We start from the raw sequence: 19879 nt of genomic DNA on the forward strand, positions 1-19879 counted from the left end.
CATAGGAGCTACCGTATGTTGTCCATTACGGTTCGGTACAGGCGTCAGAACCACCGTCAGCCGTCCTTGCAGCATATCTTCGTTTGTGTGTGCAACGGAGGAATTCCTGGCGCCGTTTTGACTCCTTTACACAATTTATTAGCTCTTCGTTTGTTCCCAGCTGGTAAAAACACCACCATATATACATATATAAATCTAACGAGCGCATTTCGCCCAGCAGCCAGCATTGTTTTGGATGTTCGGCAAGTTCCGTCGCAAAATATACGTCATAAAATCTGTCCAATCAGGTTGTGACCTTATCCTGATTTTTAGATTCGGTGTTAAAAATGCCAGTGTGAACGCTAAGCGAACCAGGACTAAATGTATCATTTTCTTTTTTGGTCCGGACCAAGAAGACCAAGAGAACCGAACTACAAGTGTGAACACACCCTTAGTGCACACTAAAATACCAACACTTCATAGCCACGCCCATTGACTTTGCGCTTATAACTTATGACGTAACGCTTGCACTCTTAAAATAGGGCCCAAAATGTGATATGCGATAAACCTAAGATTAATGGGTTAAAATCAAATGTTATCTTTTTGAAGAAGATTTACCTCAAGAAAATATTATCCAAGGGACATCAAGTGACATTCTTTAAAATGTATTATCCAGCATAAAACAAATGGAAATCTAAACAAAGGGTAAAATAGCAATTTACATGTGCAAAGTGACATCCCAAGATAAGACCACTGGAGTCATATGGATTACTTTTATGCTGCCTTTATGTGCTTTTTGGAGCTTCAAAGTTCTGGTCACCATTCACTTGCATTGTATGGACCTACAGAGCTGAAATATTCTTCTAAAAATCTTCATTTGTGTTCAGCAGAAGAAAGAAAGTCATACACAAGCAAATGATGAGTGAATTATTATTATTATATTTTTTTATTAACAATTTTTGTTGATTCCATTCACAAGACAAACAAGCACAACGTAAAATACGGAATCAATTATATACATTAAACCCCTCCCCCTGAACATCCCCCCCACCCCCCACCCAACACAAATGAGAATATTTATTTTTGGGTGAACTATCCCTTTAAGTTTATGCATAAGCAGCTTGTAAATGACTGTACTGCAGGTATTTATCCAAATAAAAGTCTATCAAAATACTAACAGTACACGGAAGCAGTTAAAATACCTAAATTTACTAAGGCATTATTACCTTTCAGACAGGTACAGGACTAGTGATGGGAGAAACAAAGTTCGAAGTGTTTGAAACAGCGTGCTAGCAACACCTGCTGGTCAAATGCATGTAAATACAATGGAAAGACTTGAGTCCTATAACAACAATAGGAGTTTTATGGGGGGTTGCAGCTTGAAGCATTTACATGTTTCCATTGATCATGTTATAAATATTGGGGGGGGGGGTTACCTCCCCCCCCATCCCCCCCGGAATCTACACCCCTGTGTGTGTTTGTGATATCAGCCCTGGCAGATGTTCAGTCTTGATGCTTTGTATCGAATATCATCTCGAAGTTCCTCCACCTGAGCGTCAAGGCCTGACAGTCGAGCGGCGTTCTCCTGTATCTCTACTGACGCCTGACGTATGGACGCCTCCTTATCTGAGAGACACAAACAATACAAATGATTAACACAGTTAATGTATATGATTAACATAGTTTTGTGTCAGACTGTGGGCGTTACCTTGCAGTGCCTTCATAATATCTGTGGTGTCATTCATCAGAGACCCCGCCTCTTCCTGTAGCTTCTGTAAACGAACACCCACTTCACCCGCCTGATTGTTCGCCGCCGCCGCCTGTTTCAGCTTCTCAATCTCTTCTTTTAACACTTCCAGGTCCTAAACACACACATCACACTTTAACACTCATTTAATTCCTTAGGAGAATTACGAATTACGATCTACGAAGAGACTTCAGCATTTGCTCTCCATTTAATCTCATTGCTGTCTCACTGAGATATTAAAGAGCTCATGTGAGATTGTGCAGCATCATGAGAGTTTTGGGTCTGTACCTTTGCAGTCTGGTCGGCCTCGTCCTGAGCTGAATTCGCCTGATCTTGAGCATCATTTGCGAGTGCTGTTCCTGTCATCACATCTTTATTTAACGCTTCTAGCAGGGGGGGCATATTAACCAACAACCCTGTGACATCCACAATCCCTTTCTCTGCAGGAGCCAAAACTTCCTCAATCTGAGACAGAGAGAGAGAGAGATTAAGACTATTCACGCCTGGTTAGAATACAGTGTTACTTCAATTAGAGGGTTTTAACACTGAAACAATGTTTGTCGTGTTAACTACTCAAACTGACCTTTTCAACATCCTGCATGACGGTCCTCGCGATTTCCACACTCTGCTGGATCTTGTCTTCCAGGTCGGCAAAAATGGCCTCGTTGTCGTCCATTGAATTCAAAACACTCTCTACGTCCTGCTGTATGCCAAAGGCAGCGTCTCTGTAGATTAAATGTTTAAGCACAATACAATTTTGATTAAAATACTAAACTACAGTAAATATTTACAAATATATATAGTTAAAAATACTAAATTATTTTTTTAAACGGAATTCTAAACAAAATACAAAACATTCTGAACTGAATTCTAAAATATTCTAAATCAAATTCTAAACAAAATACTGAATAAAATAGTAAAAATTATAAATGAAATACTAAACAATTCTAAACAAAATACTAATTTAAATACTACTAGTTTTGAATGAAATACTAAAGAAAATTCGAAACAACTAAATAGAATAAAATGAAAATCTAAACAAAATACTGAATAAAATAGTAAAAATTGTAAATTAAATACTAAACAATTCTAAACAAAATACTAATTTAAATACTACTAGTTTTGAATGAAATACTAAAGAAAATTCGAAACAACTAAATAGAATAAAATGAAAATCTAAACAAAATACTGAATAAAATAGTAAAAATTGTAAATTAAATACTAAACAAAATTCTAAACAAAATACTAATTTAAATACTACTAGTTTTGAATGAAATACTAAACAAAATTCTAAACAACTAAATAGAATAAAATAAAATCTAAACAAAATACTGAATAAAATAGTAAAAATTGTAAATTAAATACTAAACAAAATTCTAATCAAAATACTAATTTAAATACAACTAGTTTTGAATGAAATACTAAAGAAAATTCTAAACAACTAAATAGAATAAAATGAAAATCTAAACAATTACTGAATAAAATAGTAAAAATTGTAAATTAAATACTAAACAAAATTCTAAACAAAATACTAATTTAAATACTACTAGTTTTGAATGAAATACTAAAGAAAATTCGAAACAACTAAATAGAATAAAATGAAAATCTAAACAAAATACTGAATAAAATTGTAAAAATTGTAAATGAAATACTAAACAATTCTAAACAAAATACTAATTTAAATACTACTAGTTTTGAATGAAATACTAAAGAATATTCGAAACAACTAAATAGAATTCTAAATGAAAATCTAAACAAAATACTGAATAAAATAGTAAAAATTGTAAATTAAATACTAAACAAAATTCTAAACAAAATACTAATTTAAATACTAATATAATAATTTAAATGAAATACTAAGCACAATTCTAAATGAAATTTTAAACAACTAAATTCTAAACAGAATTCAAAAATATCCAAGGCCAAGTCAAAATAATGTTTTTAAATTTGAAAGCGCATTGATTTTTCTCCGTTTACGCGTCTCATCCACACTGGAACAACGTGTTCCTTGACCGAAGACTTTAGAAAACATTCTCCATAGCCGCATACTTTGGAAAACAATGACGGTAGTAAACTGAAAACGTATTTTTCAAACAGTAATGGATTAGTGTGGACTATTTCTAAAATGTATCAGCAGCCATCAGATATCTGAGGTCAGAGGTCAGTACCGTGTGTTCTGTGCTTCCTCCAGTAACTGCCGTGCTTTCTCCAGCTCTGGTCTGGTTTTCTTCAGGACTCGGCTGCTGTCGGGCAGAGTCGAGGCCAGATTCTGAAGCTCCTTCAGTTTCCTCTTCAGATTCTCCACACTCATGGGCAACTCTGCCTGAAGAACACCTTCACAGACCCGCTGAACCTGATCAGGGTCAGAATGAGGAGCTGAAAAAGAGAGAGAACACGGCTTTACTGTAAAAGGAATATTCGAAATGTTATTCTGCTTACAGTTTTAAAGACACAAGTATGCAGTATGTATACACAGAAGATCTACATTTGTCAAAATGCGGTATGCTATGCGAGGAGAGAGTGTGTGTGTGTGTGTGTGTGTGTTACCCACCCGACAGGAAGTCCCTCAGTGTTTTTATGAAGTCTTTGGTGTCTTTCAGGTCTTCGTCCACATCAGCTCGTACCTGCTTGATCTGATTAGCCAGATCATCTGTAGACAGTCTCACCTTATTGGTCGAATCTTCAGCTTCCTGTATCTGTTGAACAGACGTTAATGTGTGTTTTAGTGAGTTTGTTTTGTTTACAGTCAACATGAATTTAAAATGGACTCTTCTTATTACATGGTCTTTTAGGGAAGTATAATGTATTTTGTTGCTGTACCTGTGCCGCAGCTTGTGTAATCTTGTTGTTGAGGTCTTGTAGTTTGGCTTTCACCTCATCTGCATCCTGAAACGCCTTGTTGCCGTTTGGCAATGCCCCGATGCAAGGCTTCTCCACACCACATGGGGGCGCTCTGTCTGGAGGACACAAGTCACCTTTACAGAGTTCAGGAGTGCAGGGCTCCACACGAGTACTGCCGCACACCTGTTGAACATAACCATTCGCAAAGGGGCTGTTTACACAAAACACACTTTTGCGATAAAAACAGATAATGGAATTGAACTTACCAAACTGTAATCTTACCTTCACAGCGACAGGGGTGAGATTCGGTTGGGTTGCCAAATCCTCCTTTAGTTTCTGCAGGTCTTTAGTGTTGGCGGGCTGTACATTATATAGATCGTTTTTTGCATTTTCTCTGATGTCCGCAGATTCCTTGATAGTTTCTTTAGTGGCATCGGCTCTTTTGACGGCATCTGTCGACTCGTCATGAGATTTCTGAATGGCGTAAAAGTAACCTGATAAAAACATTACACAATAAGACAGGTTTAATGGAACCTATTTAAGATCACCTATAAGATCAATAATGTGTATTAACCCATTAAACCCTGGAGCAATTTTTCACACTCAAATTTAAAAGCTCACCATTCATGCACACTGTGGACTACAATTGGTCTAATTTTTCATAAAAACCCACCAAATAAAAAAAAAAAAAGGTTTTCAGTTCAAGCACCACCCCCATTGTTTCATCGAATATCTCGGCCTCTGAGTGGACTAGAAGCTCAATCTAGGTGCCATTAGAAAGCTGAGATCATCCCCTTTGCAATCATATAAAACGGTTTATCACCAATAGTTGACAACATATTCTTAGGATGATTTTGTGAGATATAAAATTGGATTATTCAGCAATGCAAACTCACAGACAAGCAAAAAATGGCTCATTTTGTAGAAAAGGGTTAGAGTTAATTAGGGTTAGGTTAAGGCTTTTACCTCTGCTTTTACCCTCCCTAAGGGAAAAGCAGATATAACGTTTTTGGCTATCTGGGGCTTACAGCAGCATTGATCAGCGAATAAAAGTGACATTTGTATTTGATGTCTTACAGAAATCATATTTCAATCATATTTGTGATTCTTTTGAAAATCTTTAGAACTGTAGTATGAGGGCAATAAAATAAACTGTACAGTTGCATTCCTGAGAATGAGAGCTTTCATTTGATATATGACTTGTCCATTTAGGTGCTATGTGAAAGACTTTGAATATATACGGTATATATATTAAAGTTTCTACAGTATGACCTCTAGGGGGCGCTTATTTGCGACGCGGATATTTTTAGCCCTTATTTTGGTATTTGATGTAACATAAATGCAAAAGTATTGGTGTTCTATGAAAATTTCAGATTCTAAGCTTTCAAATGATACCTCATATGCCTGACTTACGTATACGGAGACTTTAACGTTTTAAGTGTAAACTTAGTTCGCAATTTAGCGCCCCCTTTGGCTCCCCTCCATAGATTTAAGGGGTTTTAACCTCCTCTTTAAGCTGCTGTTCCTGCCATTATAGTTTTTAATAGCATTGAGCTTCTAGATTAAATAAAGTGGTGCCAAATCTAATTAGCTACTTTTGTGATAAATAAGTCATTAAGCTTAAGATGTCTGAGAACCACATCTATTCTCAGCGCAAAGTCTAAACTCCGTCAATGCGTTCGCAGTTTGTGGATTCCAATACTAGGTGTGAAAAATAATGTAAGACATGAATAGTCTAAATTTCTATTGTTCATTATCTACAAACATCCATTTATATTGCTTGCGCTTCATGCACAATTTTGCCAAATCATTTACGCCTGGACTTGGCCCATGATTGCGTGATAATATTAAAACTTCATGGCCATGCCTGCTAACTTTGCACATATTGTGTATCGCATAGCACTTCGCTTAAGATGTTGCGGTCTTGAAATAGGGTCCCGACTGAATACAAAAAAATGAATAATATACTGACTGGTATTGTTCAGTCCGGCTGTATTTGTTAATGTGTCTCTCTTGGTGAAGTACTCCAGTCGTATTGATGACAGTAACTCCTGCAACCCATTTAAAGTCCATTCTAGTCCCGGATCTGATGGTGCGGGTGAGATATCTCGAGTCAAACTCTTTATCTGAGACCTGTAAAACAGTAGGTATGATAAGTTATGACAGTTTCCAACAGTGTCTTTTTGATTAATCGAGAATGAGTTCTTTTTGTCTACCTGAGTCTGTCGAGTTCATCAAGGGCTTCGTTCAGCATTCTGCTGGACTGTGGCGGAAGCGTCATGGACCCTTGAATCACTCTGAGTGTGTTCTGTAGAGTTCTGATCCTGCGACTCAGTTCACTGGACGTGGTTCCGGGTCTTGGGATGATCAGGTGGTTACTGAGGCGTTCCAGACTGAGGGTCAGATTCTCTAGATGGGTGTTCATAGTGAAGAAACATGACGGGCACGCTGGGCATTGTGGAAAGCTGGCGCATTGGCCGCGACTGCAGGTGTCACAGCGAGGACCACTAACACCTGGTTTACAGCGGCACGCACCTGTACGCTTATCACAACCGCCCGATTCTGAGCCCAAAGGATCACAGTCACATGCTGAGAAAGAAAGTATGAATATAAATCAGAAATACTTCAGCGAGAAGTATAATAATATGAGGACCAAATTACTTATTACTTATTTATTTATTTTTTTATCCCCTTTTTTTCCCAATTTGGAATGCCCAATTCCCACTACTTAGTAGGTCCTCGTGGTGGCGCAGTTACTCACCTCAATCCGGGTGGCAGAGGACAAGTCTCAGTTGCCTCCGCTTCTGAGACCGTCAATCCGCGCATCTTATCACGTGACTCGTTGCGCATGACACCGCGGAGACTCACAGCATGTGGAGGCTCATGCTACTCTCCGCGCTCCATGCACAAGTAACCACATGCCCCATTGAGAGCGAGAACCACTAATCACGACCACGAGGAGGTTACCCCATGTGACTCTACCCTCCCTAGCAACTGGGCCAATTTGGTTGCTTAGGAGACCTGGAGTCACTCAGCACACCCTGGATTTGAACTCGCGACCCCATGTGTGGTAGTCAACGTCAATACACCCCTAATTTTAAATAAATTAGTTACATTTAATTATTGGTTTTATTATTTATTTATTTATTATTTAATTTTGAGTACTTTGGTCCTCCAAAAAATAATATATATATATATATATAGATAAACACAACAAGACATTAGCTAGAAAGAGCATGTTTGATTAAACTGTTTATTATCTTAATCTGATAATGGAAAACCGTTTAAGCCGTTTACACACTGTCGACTTATTAAACATGTAAATGTGGTCAATTAAACGGAATAGCATTATTTAGTGATACTGATCTTTTAAAGTAAAAAATGTTGACATTGGCGGGAAACCACTTACATCTGCAGCCAATAAGAGGACTTCCGTACATGTTTTCAGGGCAACCGCCGCAAGTCCGGCCCCCAAATCCAGGACGACATTGACACTGACCAGTGCGCTACACAACAATAAAACACATTTGTGACGAGGAGAGATCTTTGATGAAGTAGGAAGTTTGTGTATTTATGATTGTGTGTGTACCTGGTCACAGGTGGCGCTGTGGGCGTTGTTGGGGTCACAGTCACATGGTTGGCAGCCGTTGGGTGATGTGGGATTCCAGTAACCCGGAACACAGCGATCACATGACAGACCCTCCATATGAGAGCGACACACACACTGACCTGTCAGCTGATCACACACACTGCTCACTGTCCCCACTGAACTACACACACACTCTGAAAACACACACACACGAGCAATTCATCAGAATGAAATTAATGTCTCAATTGTTTCTCCTGTACAGCACTGAGGTTAAATATTGATCAAATAGAGTTTTTTGCTGAAGTCTCATGAGAAAACTGCTTAAAATTGCTCAAGATCCCAAAGACAGAGATCTCAAAATGAACTCAAATATTTATCATCAAATTCTTCCAAGAGCAAATAATCTGAGCTATGAAATCCACATTCATTTTATAGCTCAATATACTTTTACTGTATGTCAACAATTGAGAGAAACATCTCAGAGCTGATATTTGAAAATAACAGAACTCCATGAAGTCTCATGAGTTATGAAAGAGCAACATCTGAGCAATACAAGTTTCCTCTGGTTGAGGTCAGAGGTTACTCACTGGAGCAGCCGAATGGGTTGTTTGCGTTGAGGTTGTAGTATCCAGCTTTACATTGGTCACAGCGTGCACCCTCAACATAAGCTTTACACACACAGTCTCCTGTTACTGAATCACACTGACCAGAGTTCAAAGAGCCCACCGAGTTACACTGACACCCTGGAATATAACACAGCATAATGTGACATTTAACTTACATTTAAAATAAGGATAACATTTAACACAACATTAATATAACATTTCACATAACATAACATTTAATATAACATGACATAACACAACACATAACATAATACAACATAACATTTAACTTACATTTAAAATAAAGATAAAATTTAACATAACAGCACAACACATAACATTAAACAGAACCCAACACATAACAGCACATAACATTTAACATAACATAACATTTAACTTACATTTAAAATCAAGATAACATTTAACATAACACAACACATAACATTTAGCATAACATAACATTTACCATAACATAAACATAACATAATATTTACCATAACATTACATTTAGCATAACATAACATTTTCCATAACATAAACATAATATTAACCATAACATAACATTTTGGATAACATAACATTTACCATAACATAAACATAACATAATATTTACCATAACATTACATTTTGCATAACATAACATTTTCCATAACATAAACATAACATTTTGCAATAACATAAAATTTAGCATAACTTAAACATAACAATACATTTACCATGACATAAAATGTACCATAACATAACATAACATTTAGCATAACATAACATTTGCCATAACATTTGCCATAACATTTACCATAACATTACATTTACCATAACATAACATTTAGCATAACAAACAACATAAAATCATTTTAAACATAACAGACATAACATTTAACATGGCATATAAACATAACACAACACATAACATTTAACATAACCATGTCTTAATGAAAATGTAAAAGGTCTTCTTTGTATGTTATTCAGTGGGATTGTGTGGTTGTATGTGTGTGTATAGTTTGTGTTAACTCACGTAAGCAGGCGTCTGGACTTTGCATGTTGCTCAGTGGGTTTGGGTAGTAATTGGGTGCGCAGCGATCACAGTTTGGTCCTGTAGTGTGATGCACACACCCGTCACACACTCCTCCACTCCTGCGACCCGTCGCTTCGTATCGAACCATGTCAAAGTGACAGCGATCCGCGTGGTTATTACACTCACAACCTGCAGGGGGCAGCAACACACTACACCTGAAACGCATCTTAAACATACTCAGAAAAACATACTAATATTATTTATGCAGCTATTTTGACTCATTATTTGTTAAGACTGACAAAAGTTGAAATTTTTAAGTTAAATTAAGACTGGACGCCACTCGTTGAATTAAATACTAGTATTCCATTCTGAACAGAGGCAATAAAAGTTCAAGTTTAATCAGTGTGTGAACGTACGTTTGCAGGTATGTGTGTTGCCGTTTTCCGCTGGTCTCCACGGCAGGTCATTATAGAGGTAATCACATCGCTCACAGTTCACTCCAGCGGTGTTATGTTGACATTCACACACACCACCCACCTACACAACACATACACACATATTAACTCTGGGTTGGGTTTAAGTGTGTGTTTATGAGCTGTGTGTTGAATTTAAGGTGTGTGTTACCAGTGTTTTGGGCGAGTTGTTAGTTGTCGTGTCGGGAAGACAGCGGTTTGCGTGTCCGTGGCAGAAACATGACCCGATGACCATCATTTCTCTCAGGGCGTAGAACTGATTCAGTCTGCGACCCGGCATACTGGGCACTTGACCCAACTTGGTCAGATTTATCCGCAGACCAGTAAAACCAGACGCCACTGAAGACCAAACCAAACAAATGAGCAATCAAGCATTCAGTCAGTCAAACAATTATCAAATCAATGATTTTGTTGATGTGGAAACTTGCGCAACAGACCATCAGTCCTAATCTCACCTTCAATTTTATATTCGTTTGGCATATCGATGTTGGAAAACTGTCGTAGAGGATAAAAATGAACCTGAGAAAAACAAAGAATTCCTATTTAGCAAACAGCAGGAAGTCAATCTTAACTTGGTAAAGTTGCATCTAATGTTATACCTTCTGGTCCTTGTAGGGGTCGCCAGCGGTCGGTGGCAGAGTGTAGCAGTACGTATCCTCAAACTTATGAGGAAACGAAGTGCCCACTTGAGGGAAGGTCGACGGACAGTCTGTTGCCATGTACAGGACGGGTTGCCAGGTGCGACCGAAATCCTTCGACCTCTCGATGATCAAAGCGTCAGGTCTCGGACCCTACAGGACAAAAAACGAGAGGTTAGAAAGCAGTGATTTCAGGGGCGCAGCAATCGTTTCAAAAGTGAGGGGGACAAGGGACCTGGGTAGCACAGCAAGTAAAGATGCTGACTACCACACCTGGAGTCGCAAGTTCGAATCCAGGGCGTGCTGAGTGACTCCAGTCAGGCCTCCTAAGCAACCAAATTGGTCCGGTTGCTAGGGAGGGTACAGTCACATGGGGTAACCTCCTTGTGGTCGCTATAATGTGTTTCTCGCTCTCGGTGGGGCGCGTGGTGAGTTCTGCGTGGACGCCACGGAGAATAGCATGAAGCCTCCACATGCGCTAGGTCTCCGCGGTAACGTGCTCAACAAGTCACTTGATAAGATTCGCGGATTGACGGTCTCAGACGCGGAGGCAACTGAGATTTGTCCTCCGCCACCCGGATTGAGGCGAGTCACTACGCCACCATGAGGACTTAGAGCGCATTGGGAATTGGGCATTCCAAATTGAGAAGAAAAGGGGAGAAAATCCCAATAAAAATAAAATAAAAAAAAGTGAGGGGGACAGAATGATTAGCGCAAGATGAACATAAATATATAAGATATATTTTGAAGGCTCTCAATGGATTAAATTGTTTATTTAATTAATTACATGATTGAATAGTGAATTCTAACTTTTGCATTTTCACATTTAGACATTTGCTGTGTGAAAGACACAGCGTAAACACATTTGCCCTGTGAAAAAGTGCAGGGGACGAACTTTGATTTTATTGAAAGTGAGGGGGACACGTCCCCTGCATCCCCCGCGTATTCTACGCCCATGAGCGATTTTGACATTTGACTTGATCAAATCAGGTAAGAACAACTTGATTTTCCATTTATTACCTTAAAAGAAAGTATTAGAGTATCCAGGTGATAGATTCCATTCAAATCCAGTTGTAGAGTCACCGGATTCACCTCTGAAATAAAGCAATTCAATCACATGAGTAATGGAAAACCTTTAAAGTCAACATGAAACTGCATTCGCAACCCATTTTACTTCCATAATGTGATATATTTCTCACCTTTCTTGGACTGCCACCATCTGTTTGGTCCAGCGCTTGAGAGAACGTTCTGGATGGGGTGAGCGTTGGACGCCGCAGGGTTACGTGAGTCACATGGACAACATTTCATCTTCCACTGAGACAGACGGACAGAGAAAGTGTATTAAAAAGTCTCAGTAACAGCACACCTCTCCTCAACAAAAACACATGACCTGAGGGATCAATGATGTCTGGAACACAAACTGAAGTTTAATACTTTATGTTGCACAAACATGATGAGTGTTTTAACATGTCTAATGAGATCGGAATGTTTGTCTTAACCAAAGATGTTATCTCAGTCAAAAACGTTCATACCATGCTCGATATAAACCCAACATCATCGTCAGCACAAATCATCTTCACATAAATAAACATGTTTAAATGTAAAGGCGTTATCTTCAAAACTGTCAATATAAAACCATGACTTTATTCCAATGGACTTTTAGAAAATAAAGAACTTCAAATACACTTTTTACACTCTCAGTAGTTTATTTAATTTGTCTACTAACAATGTGCAACAGTGAATATACATTCACACAGGACAATGCTGTCATTTTCATCGGTCCTGGACATTTCCACCACATGGATTTAATTTCCACATCCATTTACTTTTGGTTTAGACAATAATTCATATTTTTATGATAGATTATTAAATTTTAAGATTGCAAGTCTGCGACAAGGAAAAGTAGCAAAAATAAACTAGATTAACAGTTATAACTAGGTTAACTAGGTTTATTTTTTCAAGACAAACTTTGATGGGGGACCTGGGTATCTCAGCGAGTATTGACGTTGACTATCACCCCTGGAGTCACGAGTTCAAATCCAGGGCGTGCTGAGTGACTCCAGCCAGGTCTCCTAAGCAACCAAATTGGCTCGGTTGCTAGGGAGGGTAGAGACACATGGGGGTAACCTCCTTGTGGTCGCTATAATGTGGTTCTCACTCTCGGTGGGGCGTGTGGTGAGTTGTGCGTGGATGCCGCGGAGAATAGCGTGAAGCCTCCACACACGCTAGGTCTCCACGGTAACGTGCTCAACAAGCTACGTGATAAGATGCGCGGACTGACGGTCTCAGACGTGGAGGCAACTGAGATTCGTCCTCCGCCACCCGGATTGAGGCGAGTCACTACGCCACCACGAGGACTTAGAGCGCATTGGGAATTGGGCATTCCAAATTGGGGAGAAAAGGGGAAAAACATGTCTGTAGAATAACAGTACGTTGGCTTTGTCAAGCCAACATGATGATGAAGGCTTGGAAAAAAATGTTATATTATAAAAATGAAAACAGTTTAAATCTGTTCGTTTTAGTAAACAGTCGACCACTGCAATACATTAGTGTGTGAAGTTGATGAAACACCCAAACACTCTCTCTGCCGGCCCAGCAAACTTATGTTGTAAAACACTTTTTCCAAACGTTACATTGTGTTTGTGGGAACCGTGACTATTTTCTTAATGTGAGTAGAACGTTATATAAAGGTTTGCATAACATTCCTGAAAATGTCCTGAAATGCACCAACTTCGTCAGTTTTCACTCTTAGAAAAAAAGTTAAAAAATCTAGTTTAAAAGATGTTCAAACAATGTCAAACTTAGACTTTTACCTAACCTGACCCTAACTCTTTTATCGGACACTAATAACATCATAAGGATGTTCCATTACATGGCCGGATCTAAGGGGGGACTGGGGTGGGGGCATTGCCCCCGTAGATTTTTCAAACCAGTTCTAAATCAGCAGAGGTGAGTCTCACCTGTCCATGAGGTGTACAGACCACCTCACTCCCCATCAGACCGCATGTAGAAGATGCCTGCAGCTGCTGCTCTCTGCCGGGTAACAGATCACCCGTCACAGGGTAGCACGCCCCGCGCCAGCAGTCCTGTTGAGCCGCACACACCGCAGACAGAGCTACACAAACAACAGTGATCAATACTCAATCATTTGGTTACATTTTTATTAAATTCTTAAATTCTTAAATTAAATTTTAAAAAGTACGTCACTGTGGAATCTAGTGGAATTCTAGATCAAATTACTGCTCACTTCTTTTTCAAAAATGATACAGTGATGGTACACCATGGTACTCTGAATCATTGCATGGTACTGATTGCGTAGTATTTTCAAATTTCATGATATTTACATAGTACTCCAAGGCACTTCAAAGAATATCAATATACTACCATAGTACTGTGTAAAACATGGCATTACCATAGCACATGTGCAAAGAAACATGGTATTGCTTTAGTACAAGTCCAAAAAAGCATGGTAACAACATGGTACATTGTTGTAAGTATGATTAAAATCACAACAAACCTGCTAACTGAAGAAAAATCCACGTCTTCATCCAGAAAATATTTTGATCTAAAAGGATAAAGCAAAACTTTATCTAACAACACTGAATGATACATCCAAATTATATTTTAAATAGAGCAGAAATGAAAAAATAAAACTCACTGATTTAAACAGTGAATATTGCAGCTTGTGTGTGTGAAGTGTTGAAATGAAAATGCATGCTGTGTGTGTTTGGCTTTTATTGAAGTAGCTGTTCACCTGTGTGTGTGTGTGTGTGTGTGCTGTTAACGCCCGTCTTCAAAGTGTCACACCCTTCATAACGTGAATCAACATGCATGATAAGCACTGCAATACAACACTCACATCCTCACAGTAACAGAGATGGAATTTAATCATGATTTTATAGCATGATACAGACAGCATTATTCTTTTTTTGTATGTTGCTTTGGATATAAATGTCTGCTACAGTAAATGACCAACTGTAAATCTAATATAAATGTTCATATACAGTATATACCATTGTACTGAATGATTTCCATCTTGTACCATAGTATTTACATGGTACTCCAGAGTACTTTGATTGTGTCTGCTGAAAATATATTTAATTGAGTGAAAGAGTATTATAAATAAATAAATAAATATATATATATATATATATATATATATATATATATATATATATATATATATATATATATATATATATATATATATATATAAAACACTGTACATGATAAATTCATAAACAAAACATCCATCACTTCCTGTGTGTGTTTGCTGAGTGGTGAGTGTGTGTGTGATAAAGTGTTACGTGTGTATGTGTTCAAGAATTTCCCGCCGGTGGGCACTAATTTCAGCTGTATGTGTTTGGGTGTGTCTCGGTTGAGGTGAGACAGTGTGACTCAGTAGGTGCCACACCTGAACACTGTGCACTGTGCACATCACCATGACGACAAGATGGGGGGGGGGGCAATCTTCAGCTGATCAGACTGGGAGACCGCCTTAATCCAGTTAAGAACATCAAACCATCTTCAGCTGGTTTAAGCTGCTTTTTCAGAAGGGACATCCTGGATCAAGGATATAATATAAGGATGTACAGTATTTTAGCAGTGGTTTAATCAGTATCTTGGCTCCTCTTTTTTTCAACAGTATGTGTTGAATCAAAGTTGCATTGTGTGGCTGAAGACTCATAAATTCACTCAGTTCTGTTTCTCAGATGTTGCAGGTTTACACAAGTTTATAAAACAGGACGACTGTCTCTTAGTAAAACCTCTACTGTGAATAAGAAGAAACCAGAGCTTTAAACTTTCTAAACTGTTGTTTAGAAGACGTGATCTAAATGTTAAAAACAGAATCTGGTTTTGTTTTACACAGTGTGTTTCATCTGGTTTTGTTTAGCACAGTGTGTTTTGTTTGGTTTTGTTTATCACAGTGTTTCATCTGGTTTCATTTAGCACAATGTGTTTCTTCTGTTTTCGTTTAGCACAGTGTGTTTTGTCTGTTTTTATTAGTCTTGTTTTGTTTAGCACAGTGTGTTTCATCTGGTTTAGCTTAACACATTGTGTTTTGTTTGGTTTTTGTTTATCACTGTGTTTCATCTGGTTTCATTTAGCACAATGTGTTTCTTCTGTTTTCGTTTAGCACAGTGTGTTTTGTCTGTTTTTATTAGTCAGGTTTTGTTTAGCACAGTGTGTTTCGTCTGGTTTTGTTTAGCTAAGTGTATTTCATCTGGTTTAGCTTAACACATTGTGTTTCGTTTGGTTTTGTTTAGCACAGTGTCTTTCGTTTGGTTTCGTTTAGCACAGTGTGTTTAGTCTGGTTTTGTTTATCACAGTGTTTCATCTGGTTTCGTTTAGCACAGTGTGTTTCTTCTGTTTTTGTTTAGCACAGTGTGTTTTGTCTGTTTTTATTAGTCAGGTTTTGTTTAGCACTATGTGTTTCATCTGGTTTTGTTTAGCACAGTGTGTTTACTCTGGTTTCGTTTATCACAGTGTTTCATCTGGTTTTGTTTAGCACAGTGTGTTTACTCTGGTTTCGTTTATCACAGTGTTTCATCTGGTTTCGTTTAGCACAGTGTGTTTAGTCTGGTTTTGTTTATCCCAAGTCTCTTCCCATGCCCACGACCACGGAGATCGTTTCCGAGTCTCCTCCCATGCCCACGACTACAGAGGTCGTTCCCAAGTCTCCTCCCATGCCCACGACTACAGAGGTTGTTCCTGAGTCTTTGCCCATGCCCACGACCACGGAGATCGTTTCCGACTCTTCTCCCATGCCCACGACCACGGAGGTCGTTTCCGAGTCTCTGCCCATGCCCATGACTACAGAGGTCGTTCCCAAGTCTCTTCCCATGTACACGACCACGGAGGTCGTTTCCAAGTCTCTGTCCATGCCCACGACTACGGAGATTTTTCCCAAGTCTCATCCCATATTCACGACCACGGAGGTCGTTTCCGAGTCTCTGCCCATGCCCACGACCACAGAGGTCGTTCCCGAGTCTCTTCCCATGTTCGTGACCATGGGTCATTTCCCATTCATCCAGGACTCTTTGTCTCGAGACTCCCACGGCTCCACCTTCCACGGCTTGGCCCCTCAAGCCTCCCACGGTGCCGTCTTCCATGGCTCTGCCCCCAGAGTCTTCCACGACTCCGCCCCCAGAGACTATTTCCCCAGCGGCTCCGCCCCCAGAAACTATTTCCCCAGCGGCTCTGCCCGCTCCTCCAGAGACTATTCCTCCTGCGGCTCCGCCCGCTCCTCCTGAGACTATTCCTCCTGCGGCTCCTCCCGCTCCCCCAGAGACTATTCCTCCTGCGGCTCCCCCCACTCCCCCAGAGACTCCTCCTATAGCAGCTCCGCTGCCTGACCCTGTCCCTGTCCTGTGGCCGCCTCCCAGGCCTCCTGACCCTGTCTCGGCCCTGCAGCCGCCTTCCAGGCCTCCTGACCCTGTCTCGGCCCTGCGGCCGCCTCCCAGGCCTCCTGACCCTGTCTCGGTCCGCCTCCCAGGATTCCTGACCCTGTCTCGGTCCTGCGGCCGCCTCCCAGGACTTCTGACCCAGTCCCCACCTTGAGGTCTTCTCTTGGTCTCCTGGCTTTCTGCCTGATCTGCTCTGGTCTCCCTGGTCTCCTGGCCGCCCGCCTAATCTGCTCTGGTCTCCTTAGTCTCCTGGCTATCTGCCTGATCTGCTCTGGTCTCCCTGGTCTCCTGGCCATCTGTTTGATCTGCTCTGGTCTCCCTGGTCTCCTGGCCGCTCACCTGATCTGCTCTGGTCTACTTGGTCCTCCAAGCCTGCAGCATCGCCCTGGCTCTCCATCCCTCCAGCTCCGCCTTGGTTTCAAGCCTCTCTGACTTTGCCTTGTTCCTCTGCTCCCCTTGCCCCTTGTGGCCCCCCAGAACTACCTGTTTTTTCCCCCACACCCCATGGATAGTTTGTTTTTGTTTTGTTTTTTGGAGCATCTGGTATCCGCTACTTAAAAGGGGGGCTCTGTCACATATTCCTTGTTATTTGTCTTGACTTTTATGTTGAAATTCTGGTTTAGTTCCCTGTTCCTGTTTCCTGTTAGTTTTGTAGTCCTTTGTAGTTTCTTTTCATGATTGGTTTTCCCCTGATTGTTTCCCCAGGTGTTCCTTGTTCCCTTGTTTTCCCTTGTGTATTTAAGCCCTTGTTTCCCCCTGCTTTCTTGGTCAGTCTTCATCTGTATTATGCTGTACTTTGTTCCCTGTGTTTTGTTTTATTATGTTCTGAGTTACCTGGTTTACTTTTGTTTTATTAAAAAGGCTGCATTAGATCTTCATTCCTCTCCTGTCTCGTCACAGATTGGTCTGGTTTAATTTAGTACTGTGTGTTTAGTCTGGTCTAGTTTAGTAAATTGTGTGTAATCTGGTTTAGTCTAGAGCTGTGTGTTTAGTCTAGTTTCATTCAGTGCAGTGTGTTTTGTATGGTATAATTTGGAGCTTTATACCCTTGACCAGGTTAGTTGCGCAATTAACGCATATTCTTATTGCATAATGCAATTCTACCACAAAAACAAACTTTAATTTCATTGCTTAAATATTTTACTTTTACACATATGAAAGTAACTCAGTTGCATTATGTTTGTGAAGTTGTAACTGAACTATAAATGGCATACCGAGCACATAACAGTTTCATTGGTTGAAATATATTAAATACATAATCATCATCTTCATTATGTGTGTCAGGCTGCAGAAAACGTGTGACTCTTGAGCACACAGCCATGTGCCACAGAAATCACTAGAACTCTTTTCCTGTTTGGTTGCATTTAATCCGATTAATGTCACCATTCACTCTGGAATTTCCAACCACTCGTGCTCACATGTTCAGAGCTTGACACAAATATTCATGTGTTTGCTTTATAATGAAATTTTTCAAAACATTTGAGCTCATATTTAGATCAAGACTATTCAAGTGACTTCTATGACTCTCATTCTGTTCTGAAACAAGCAACTAAAAGACGACAAAATATGTTTATAAAACTGATATTTTTGTGAACATATACTACTATACTATACACACACACCTCTGACCGCACATCAGTTGAATTCTGTTTTAATGCACTAAGATTCTATGTCATTTTGCAACCGTAATTAACATATAGTTAGCTAATGAACTAAAGAGCTATAAATATAAGCTGTATATATATAAGCTAATGAACTACTGTATATATACAGTGCAATGAGCACAGGTAAGACCACAGTCATAGATGTCTCCTCATTATTGTGATTAGGTCAATGCTGCTAGTCTTTCAGACGATAATAATAATAAGAATAATAATAATAACAATAAACATAATTATAGTATTTATGAAAAAATAGAAACTCATTTTGAAACTTTAACTACAATTTCCACTGTTGTAATAACAATGAGGTTTAGATACCCCATAGCTTATTTAATATGAAACTATACATTTGTTTTGTAAAATATCAGTTACTGTTACTACTGTAAAATCAGGAAACAGTTTCGTAAGGGTGATTACGTATGTGTGTCTGGGGTGAGTCTGGAGTTTTTCTCGTCAGCTAATCATGTTCAGCACGTCTCAGGGGCGGATACTGACCAGAGTGACTCTATAAAGAGTGAATAACAGACTCATTCAACTGAACACTGCAGAGCTGCAATTCACTGTGAGTACAACAACACACAAATATTGAGACGAATGCTAAATGACTAAATATATGAACTCTTGATTTCAGAGAATATATCCTGAATAAGGTTTACTTTGTTTACCACACTGATAAATAGAGTGTTTTCAGCATACAGTGTATAATACCAAATTTAGTGAGATTTACATATATGTTCAAAATGAGGAATATAAATTGCAATGGGGTAAGATAAGATTCTCATCTTACACAATTTTACTGTTCAATTAAATTTGTCTTGTTTTAAGGACTTTTAGATGTTAGATTCTGATTATGAACATTACTTTTGCAATCAAAATAACATTAAACATGATTAAAAAATGCTGTCAACATAAGTTAGCGATATC

The 19879-nt window shown here is 39.2% G+C and overlaps 1 protein-coding gene across 1 annotated transcript; it reads right to left on the reverse strand.

Moving 5' to 3' along the window:
• Positions 1-1040: 1040 nt before the first annotated feature.
• Positions 1041-14646, reverse strand: lamb3 (laminin subunit beta 3). Its single transcript, XM_051693921.1, has 23 exons — positions 14546-14646; positions 14405-14452; positions 13848-14002; positions 12087-12201; positions 11908-11981; positions 10849-11040; positions 10705-10768; positions 10401-10588; positions 10193-10313; positions 9777-9965; positions 8744-8899; positions 8157-8350; positions 7977-8073; positions 6784-7156; positions 6540-6700; positions 4850-5061; positions 4547-4750; positions 4278-4422; positions 3895-4102; positions 2310-2451; positions 2015-2191; positions 1688-1841; positions 1041-1605 (listed from the first exon to the last, which is right to left on the reverse strand). Exons 2-23 carry the CDS (start codon positions 14433-14435, stop codon positions 1466-1468), a joined length of 3492 nt encoding a protein of 1163 aa, XP_051549881.1. The 5' UTR covers positions 14436-14452; positions 14546-14646; the 3' UTR covers positions 1041-1465.
• Positions 14647-19879: the final 5233 nt, after the last annotated feature.

Source organism: Myxocyprinus asiaticus, chromosome 49, assembly GCF_019703515.2.
Source record: "Myxocyprinus asiaticus isolate MX2 ecotype Aquarium Trade chromosome 49, UBuf_Myxa_2, whole genome shotgun sequence".
In the NCBI taxonomy this organism is placed as follows: domain Eukaryota; kingdom Metazoa; phylum Chordata; class Actinopteri; order Cypriniformes; family Catostomidae; genus Myxocyprinus; species Myxocyprinus asiaticus.